This window comes from Stylophora pistillata, chromosome 8, assembly GCF_964205215.1.
Source record: "Stylophora pistillata chromosome 8, jaStyPist1.2, whole genome shotgun sequence".
Lineage (NCBI taxonomy): Eukaryota > Metazoa > Cnidaria > Anthozoa > Scleractinia > Pocilloporidae > Stylophora > Stylophora pistillata.
The window spans coordinates 382501-392436 of NC_142526.1; the positions used below are offsets into that span (position 1 = coordinate 382501).

General features: G+C 38.5%; 1 protein-coding gene across 1 annotated transcript in view; it reads left to right on the plus strand.

Moving 5' to 3' along the window:
• The window catches only part of LOC111332031 (uncharacterized), a 10173-nt gene extending 6452 nt beyond the window's left edge, over positions 1-3721 (plus strand). Inside the window, exons 3-5 of the mRNA XM_022937288.2 lie at positions 199-474; positions 1385-1627; positions 2521-3721. Of these exons, the coding sequence (XP_022793023.2) occupies positions 199-474; positions 1385-1627; positions 2521-2849 (848 nt within the window). The 3' untranslated portion in view covers positions 2850-3721. The remainder of the gene's footprint in view (positions 1-198; positions 475-1384; positions 1628-2520) is intronic.
• The last annotated feature ends 6215 nt before the right edge of the window (positions 3722-9936 follow it).

Genomic DNA, 9936 nt, shown 5'->3' on the forward strand with positions numbered 1-9936 from the left:
GAAAGTTTCTCTAAGCAAGGTAACGGTTCAGCTGGAGTGATGTGTTTTCCCGAAAGCCGCTGACCAATCAGCGCCTTAAAAATGATCAGTTATGTCACGCCTTCTTTGGATCAGCATTTCTAGAAATGATCATCTAATAACTAATACAGCCTTCAAACCAGCTTCGAGTATGATAATAATATATTTTTTTTCCTTCAGTACCTCCAAAAATTACCGACAAGCCACCAGAGCTGGTCATTAGGGATCGAGGAACCAATGTACGCCTGTGCTGCAGGGCCACAGGGTACCCTCGTCCACTAGTTGAATGGAAACGTAATGATGACTGGTCTGTCATGATGGCGAACTCCCAGGAAGATGGATGCCTCGAAGTTGATATGGATAGAGAGAGCACACAAGGAACTCTTTACGTTTGTCTGGCTACGAACAAATTTGGATTGGCGCAAATAGGAGCCTTGGTGTATGCAAGATCGTTCGGTATCACTCTTTCAGTTTTACACTTACTGTGGAGCGTCAAGTATATATGTCGTGAAAGTTTTTGTCTCATTTTTTTAATTGTTCAAATTGAATAATATGACGATTCAGCATAAAAAAAATATTCAAAAAGAAAGTGAAGCTGGATTTTTAGAGGCAGTAAAGTAACACTTTACGACCTCAATTAACTAAGAAAACCGAAATCGTACCAGGCTCTGCAATTCTTGCATGCGCCACCCTTCCATTGACAATGGCGCCTAATATCAAATCAATCAAACTGAAATCTTGAAGTCTCTCTACATTATTAAGTATTCGCTCCGACGAAGGGCTAACGCTCGAAACGTCAGCTTTTGTAATCATTACGGTGGCTAATTTACCATTTCAACTTTGTTGATATATCCAAATTATTAAGTATTGCATTATAATTTTTATGGCATTCCCCTCGGGCCTTTCTACATAAAACAAAAAATCTCTGGTGCTCTTCCAAAAGCGATTTCTGAAAAAGAAAACTCATGAAATCCCTACAGGTAAGTGAAAATTAAGTTGGAACCCTAGCATAGACAGGGTTACTCCTGCTAATTAGAGCTGGAAAAGCACAGTTTGAATACCCACCCAAACTTCCTGGAGTTGGACTAGTGAGCCCCAGATATACACTGACAGAAATATCCTTGTAGCAACAGCATACAGGCTTTAATCCGACTCAACCGTACCTTCATAATTACCAGCCATTTTTCCAATTTTTAATTTTCGAAGGTTAGTTAAACATCATTTTCAAAACTCCAATTAAATAAATGTATTAGTGAGTGAATTTTTAGCTCTTTTTTTAAGGGAGAAAACAACATGTAATTTCAGGGACTGGCATCAATTTGTTTCTGAATCAACAGGTCTTACTTTACTTCTCTTCCATGTTTAGTTGCAGGACAATCATACATAATCGGAAACAATGAAGGGCACATCGCAGCCCTAAACCAATGGCTATACCCTGTTATAAGGAGTAGAACCTCTTCCTGGTTTATGTGTTGGACATTGACAATAAATGGTGGGAAAGCTTCTGCATTCCACGAGATGTGTGACAACAAAGGGCCGACTTTGGTTATTGTCCGTGTTGAAGATTACATCTTTGGTGGATACTCCAGTGTATCATGGAGTAAAGATCGTAAGTAACTGATTTCAAAATATTTCAAGTTTCCTTTTTCTGGTCCTGCAATGAGGCAAACCCTTGCAAACTAAAATGTGAGGTTAGAGACGTAATATATCACCATTTATAATCCATCAAACATTTAGTTTGTTGCTCACGCAATTGTCTACACGCGTCACATGCTAAAACTGGGGAAAATCCGAGGATACACCTCAAGTGATATCACCCAGTTTTCAAACCATATGTCAATTACAATGAAAGCGTTCGTTTCAAATTTATTTCAAGGTGAAAAAAGCATTTAGCTATTGTTACCGAAGAAAGGACGTGTTTTGTTTGTTCATAAAGTCGTACTACAGAACTCTAAAAATAAAACATCCCACACGTCAAACAGTGAGCTGTCGTACACATTTTTCCAAAAGTTGCAAAAAATGTTTGATGGATAAGAATCACAATAGCTTCCATTCGGCTCGAAAGATGATATTTGAGTGACGTGGGAACAAATAAGTTAGAAATTAATATTCTGATGACACGTTGAAGAGGTTCGTGTGGCATCACGAAAATTTTGGATTATTTAAGCGTTTCTAGGTCAGTCAGTCTTGGGTTTGACCACTATCTCTTTTTGCATTTCAAGTTGTAATTTTCCTTTTTCAACTCCCTTTACAACAGCTGATGGTTAAGATGCACACGAAAGCTTAATTGTCTTGCATTTAAACAACATCAACAGCACCAATTAGCTTCCTTTACACGACGAAAAAACTTAACTTCTTTAAGTGTTGCAAAAGCGTACAATTAGACAATACGCGATGTACATTAAAAAAATCTCTAAAGAGAGCACAAATATTTCCATTCATCTCAGTTTACTAATAAACACTTTGCAATAACTCTGTTGCTACTTTGCTAATCCACTGAAGGTTGTGAGTACAAGTACAGTCCTACTGCCTTTTTGTTTTCATTGGTAAACAAGCCAGGCTGGGGACCAACTAAACTACCTCAAGAAGGAGATAGTCCTGGAGAGTCCATTTATACTTGTGGTCGATATGGACCCGTGTTTGGTAGGGGATTCGATCTTAAAATTGGAGACGACGCTGATTACAAGACAAATTCTGTTGCACATATCGGATGGACTTACAAGCCACCTAAAGGTCATAGCCATAAAACCAACTTTGCCAACACATTCATGGCGGGAAAAGAATACTTCTCACCAGACGAGGTTGAAGTGTTATATGAAAGAACTGACTAAAGCAAACGAGTTAAAGGAACGATTATATTGAAGAGAGCCATGAACATGTTTTCTTCGCAATTTTTTAATGATCATTTGTTACCAATTTTAAGACAAACCGCAACTTATTCTTAACATTTATAAAATTGTGGGGCTTTTGAAATTAATTATAACTTATGTATGCAAATAATTTTTAAAATTGAAGTATTAGTACCGCTTGTGTTTTTCTATACTGTTATTAAATCCGACTGTCTTCACGAGCATTTATAGAGCAGCTGGGTATTGTAAATACTGTTAGGCACTGCAAGTATCGTTTCGTCAGTTTTCTATTTTGTTCTGTTAAATTTTTTCTCTATTAGTTCCATGATGGTTAATTGTGTGACTACTGTAAACAAAATCAGAAACCATTGCAATTAATGCATATTAAAATGTGTTGAAGCAAAAAAAGTATCTGTATTCAAGATTTCCTAGTTATCGAAGATCAAGTCAGAACTATTCTGTTTTCATTATCGGTGAAATATAAATTTCAAACGGATGTTTATGTAATGGTACTGCCCTGTCCGGTATCATTCGGATCTTATCATTTTTTTAGTCAGTAAAGCGTTTATGCAATTTGATTGAACGAAGGTGTGAGTCACAGCTTTAAACCGCGGAAAACAAAACAAAAAACAGATATGTGTTTATAAATCTCTTTCTCTTTTTTAGGGTTTCAATGGGTCACGTTGATGGTTGACGGTTAAAAATGAGCCCTTTTGACGGTTGACGGTAGATGTTTTGGAATATCGTCTATAAAAGACCTTAACACGCGAATTTGCCTATAATTTTCATGATGACGCGTTTGTAAAGAACTGTTAATTTATAGCACCTTTTATTAATAAATAACTACCGTTTTACGACGCCGTAAGTGTTTCCAAACCCGAAGTCTGTTCTGTCGCCAACCAGTTTTACTAGCGACTAGAAGTTAAAGGACTTACATAAATGTATTTTTGTGAGACACTCTATTTGCTTGCTTATTTGACGGCTGACGGTAAGAATATTGCGCTTTTGACGGTTAATGGTTAATATTTTGGCCACTTGACGGTTGACGGTTAACCCCATTGAGACCCTCCTTTTTGTGTATGCGCAACGAGGCAGGTAATATCATCATGCTAAAAGAGCCACACTGTCTGTTAAATGCTTGTTTAAGAGCCTAAATGCACAATGACTGACCGATAGACTGTTACTACCAGACTTTAGTAATACCAGCATGATATAACCCCCATCTAGAACCCCGACGCTTCCCTCTCCCCCGAAGCTCCTCTCTCCCCCCGACGCTCCTCCTCCTCCCCCCGGCGCCCCTTAGACCCCTCCCCTCGCCGCTTTAACATTGCCATAATTTACCATCACTGGATAAAGAGTGGTACAGATTACACCCTCAAGTCACGAAAAGTCGTAAGCATTAGCAGTTGTATATTCAATTAAGAAATGGAGAGTCATCTTTATTGCAGTAATATAACAGTCTGATCATAGACTATTAGAATACATCCTCAAGAACATTATCCAACAGTTTACTGAATGCTCCAAAACGTTCTCTGAAAGGCATAGCAAATGAAACAAATAAACGGAAAGTTAACAAAACATTTCTTATGTATATGTGCACGATCCTTCGCAGTAAAGCACTATTTAAGCAATAGTGAAAATCAGACCTGAAAAAAATTCAGGCCTGTACGGGATTCGAACCACTGACCTCTGCGATACTAGTGCAGCGCTCTACCAATTGAGCTAACAAGCCAACTGGGAGCAGGCCATCAAATTAATTCGACATAAACCCGTAGATGATAAATCAAACAACAAACATATGAAATACATATATATGAACTGCGGTTATGAAACGAAAAGAAATGTTATATCTAGTACAACTAGGGAAATTTCATTTTAGATCCATAAAGTGGCAGCGAATTTTCGGGCTTAGTACAGTTTTGGGGCAATTTTCATCGACGGTTTTGCCACCAAAGAATTCAGTTTGACTTACAATACAATAACAACAACAATAACTAAGCATATGTAAAATTTTAATATTTAAAAGCTATTCGCCTCAGGTTCAGTGAATATTGTCGAATAATCCCCGAGACGAAGAATAGGGTAAATAACTGCGCGGTCCAATATCATCATAATTTGTATGAATTTAAACAGTTATGCCAGTTTGGATATATTTTCAATTTTCATCATGCCTGTTTTGTTCTGTTTTGTTTTAAAACACGAAACTATGCATACTACACGACTGTTAGCTGTGTTTGATTTTTATCAACTTACGTAAGTTTATAATCCAATTGATATTTCTATACAATGATTTATTCGGAACAAGCTAAAATCCTCTATAGTGGAAAATCTCTGTCTTTTAGCTTGAAATTTTTTCCTATTGATGAAGTCCTTACACAAATGAAAATACTTGAGAGGAACTTTTTAAACCGTTGGAATACCCAATGGGACCTCATTGCCTAGATGTAAGGAAAGACCGCAGACTGCCATGTGCTGCTTAGAATGATAAGGGAGGTTAAGGTGTCTAGCAACCGGTTTGGATGCGTCCCTGTCATTCTTTTCTAAGTAGCAAAGGTTTTCTCGGAATCGGTCACTAAGTCGTCTTCCTGTTTCACTCATGTATATTTCCTTGTAATAATTACAAGTTATGCAAGGGATGGCGCTGATTTCCCACTTTTCTATCTCTTGTATCCTTTCCGGAGTGTAGGGAAGAAAGTAGAGGAAAGTTTGCACTATAGATTTCATACAGATTCTAAAGAAGCTGACTTAGTGTGTCTGACGCACTTAACTCAAGAATAGGAAGAAAATCATCTAAATATGTCCCTATTCAGCTTATGGCGAAGTCATGCACACCTGGGCTGTTGATTCTCCAAAGAGCCTTAAACCTGCAAAATTTACGGCAAATGTTTGAGGCTTCAACATTTTTGGCTGCATGAGTTTCTATTCGCATTTAGCATTTTATAAAAAATTTTGATTCAGTTCACCAACTCACCTCATAGGAGGCGGCGTGGCCGAGTGGTTAGGGTGCTGGACTTGTAATCCGGTGCCCCAGGTTAAATCCTCCACCCTGCCACTCACTGGATTTGTTCTCTGTTTCCCCTAGTTCAACTCCTCGGGGGCGCTCTGTAAATAGTCCACTGGTCTGCCTCCTGCCAATGGGGTTTTTCAAGCACGTAGTTGCTCTACATTGTGGCTGAAAAGCCCCTATGCGGGAGCTTCAATTAACTTATATTTTTATCATTTTTCTTCTTCTTCTTCTTATTCTTCTTCTTCCTCTTCTTCTTTTTCTTCTTCTTCTTCTTCTTCTTCTTATAATTATTATTATTATTATTATTATTATTATTGCAGTAAATGGTTTGAACCCGGGGGTAACATGTGAAGGTGTAGTATGATCGTCCGGGTGAGTGTAGTCCTGAGAAGGACTGTTGTCGGTGGCAGTGACTGACGTTTCGACAACCTGTGCGGAAGTCATCATCAGAGTCAAGTGAATGATTGTTGTCAGTAGAATGTTCTTATTCCAGTTCGTGTGAAATGATCGGTTGGTTTTGCCGTGATGTTATTGGCTGTAAGACTCAAGTGACGTAAGTCGGTCGTGATTGGTCTGTTTCGGTCTGTCGGTAAAGCTAGGTTGTTCTTTTTCGGTCGTTTGTGATGTTTATGTCGTGAATGAGTCGTTTGTATGGGGTGGGTAGTTGTTGACATCTGTTTAGGGGAGTCTGTTCTAAGTTAGTAAACCAGCTTTCCAGAGTCAGTCGTTGAAAATAGTCAGTGCTGTAGGTAAGGCATTGCGCAGAGTCCCAGTCAATGTTGTGGTTGGTAAGTCGATGGTGTTCAGCAATGTGATTGCTGACATCACCTTTCCTCGTCGCCCGTCTGTGTTCAGTCAGTCTTGTTGTGAGGTTTCTGCCAGTCTCACCGATGTAGGAGGCTTGGCAGTCGGAACAATTGATCTTCGATTTATAAGATCAATTGTTCCGACTGCCAAGCCTCCTACATCGGTGAGACTGGCAGAAACCTCACAACAAGACTGACTGAACACAGACGGGCGACGAGGAAAGGTGATGTCAGCAATCACATTGCTGAACACCATCGACTTACCAACCACAACATTGACTGGGACTCTGCGCAATGCCTAACCTACAGCACTGACTATTTTCAACGACTGACTCTGGAAAGCTGGTTTACTAACTTAGAACAGACTCCCCTAAACAGATGTCAACAACTACCCGCCCCATACAAACGACTCATTCACGACATAAACATCACAAACGACCGAAAAAGAACAACCTAGCTTTACCGACAGACCGAAACAGACCAATCACGACCGACTTACGTCACTTGAGTCTTACAGCCAATAACATCACGGCAAAACCAACCGATCATTTCACACGAACTGGAATAAGAACATTCTACTGACAACAATCATTCACTTGACTCTAATGATGACTTCCGCACAGGTTGTCGAAACGTCAGTCACTGCCACCGACAACAGTCCTTCTCAGGACTACACTCACCCGGACGATCATACTACACCTTCACATTATTATTATTGTTATTTTTATTATTATTATCATTTTCATTACTACCAATCAAATTGACCCGAAATAAATTTAGTGCTCGAAACACAGTTGTGGGACATGCATGTAAAGTACCTACTCGAACGAGGAGTGGAGTCAACTGTGCTAATGAACTAAAGTTGCAATGATGGCTCTGAGTAACCCAAGTATTTTGTCTCAGCAATTAGTTGCTGGAAAGAGAACATGAGGAAGAAGAGGGGAAGAAGGAATCAGGATGAAATGTTTTAAAAACTGGAAGTTATCAAGAATCCCCTACTCAATATGTTAGAACTACAGAAAGACTGTTTTAAAAACATGGCTAGCTAAAGGTCGGCTGTAAAAGCTTGCGACAGTTGAAGTGAACTTCACTATGCCCTTTCTAAAGTAATACCCTGAGTGGTTTTCTGAGATAATTTGTAAATTCAAGTCAAGGTTTGAACAAAGTACTAGTCGTTTGAAATAGGAAAAGCCTATTTCTAAATTTCTCCCAAAGTACACAGATTCTGGAGCCCAAACTAAGCAGCTAAGAAGTACAAATATTGTGGTAGCCAACAATGTAGAAATCCAGCGGAGGGGGCGATTTATGTGAGTATTTATTAAGTATTCGTTACTGCTGTTATAGACTACTATGAAACAAATTAAAAAGGATTGAGATTTTGTCGAATCAAATTCGGTGGGTTTAGGTTGCCAAGTAACATTTAAAATGGCGGCCACCGTTGCCTCATTTTCAGCACTTACATGGAAAGTTTGCAAAAGGTTAGGTTATCATTTGAGACCTCAATGTCTTCTACGTATATCTGGTTTCATTTGCTTTTTATTTGCCCTTTGTTATCTCCGTTACTGTCATTAATATCAGAGGCACACTTAACCCTTCAAGAATATTTTATGAATTTTCCCTCACTCTTATTCAAGGCCTCTGCGGGACTATGAGACAAATTCGAAACGCTGTTGTGACCACACTGCCGATAATAATCAGAATAATGATCAGCCATCCAACTTATTAGACATTCGGCCTTTAAAATGTCTCCCTTGCGAAGAACTAAGTCTTTCTGTGGGATTATAAAGGACGGTATTCACTCTTTGTCTTTGAGAGTACTTTAATTTTCTCTGTAATCGCGATGTAGTATGGGAGAACACCAGAAAAGCTCTACTTCAGCATTATTATCTTTTTTTGGAATCTTTTAATTACGACTTTGCGATGCACTTCAGGAAAATTCTCAAAATGACGCTCAATTATACGTATTTTTTGAATTGAAAATTTCTTTTTGTTATTCGGATTCTTCACGCAGACTATGTCTTTTAAGCAGCAGTAAACTACAAGTATTACTGCCTTAAAAATATCTTATATCCTCTTAGCTCTTTGAAATACTGCTAAATGGGCGTTCAGCATTTAATGAACACATGCCACGTAACTGTGGAAACCAGTGTCAGAGCCTGGAATTAATTTTATTCTTCAAACTTAAAGAAACGAGAAACTGTACTTAAAGCGAACATGGAATGAAATAAATAACCTCGTCTCGTTTCCAACACATGACTTGGTAGATCAAACAGAAGCGCCAAAAATGTATAAGGGGCTATAAGGACCTCTTGCGAGGATCCCTTAGTTGCTTGTATGTTATATGAAATCAAATCATGATTTATTTAACTAACTTGAGAAAGCTAACTTGGTCTTTTCGCACGTGTGTTTTTTTTTTCCTATTCCCTATTTTTTTTCATAAAACAAGACAAACATTTTCTTTCCCTCTCAAATTAATTTTATATATGTGACATAGGATGTTGCACTGACAAACTCCGTGAGTTCAAAACCTTTTGCTCGGTGCAAATTCATTAAAATTTCAAAAATTGACATTCGAAAGTAAACACTGACATTCATTTTGCTGTTCTGTTGTGTAATCAGGTAGAAGGCTTTGATTGATTTCAAAAGCAAATACACGTGCAGTGAAATTTTGAAACTGGGTTCCACAACCATAAAGATGTAACTAGGTGCATGTGAAAACGGATGGAAACAGAAAAGAGGCCGTGATTCCAATTTCGCCCGTTTGAAGGAAACTGACATATTTTAAACTTCGTGATATAGATGCCAAGTTCACATTCACAATACAATTCTGCAAGTAATTAGAAGCCATACGATGGTAGACTCATTTTGCGAATATTTGCTGCAACTGTGGCCAGATATTACTGAAGCGAGGAAGCTTCGCAGGGCGTTTATCACAAATGTCCTCTTAAACTTTTTCTCATGTTATACTTCTACAATGTTGAACGCTTTAACGATCCACGCTGTACGAAAAACATCCTTTTTACCAAAATCTCTGAGGACTTTGCTAATGAGTCTTGCTGTTTCAGATGTTTGCATTGGTATATTTGCTCAGCCATTGTATACTTCAGGTTGTGTTAAGTTGTTGTTGCAACAATCTCCTCGATGTCTTTTCTACAAGACAGTGTATGCTTTATCAGTACTGTTTTGCATGGCTTCTTTGAGTGGCGTTGCAGCTATCAGCTTGGATAGGTTCTTAGCCATTCACCTTCACTTAAGA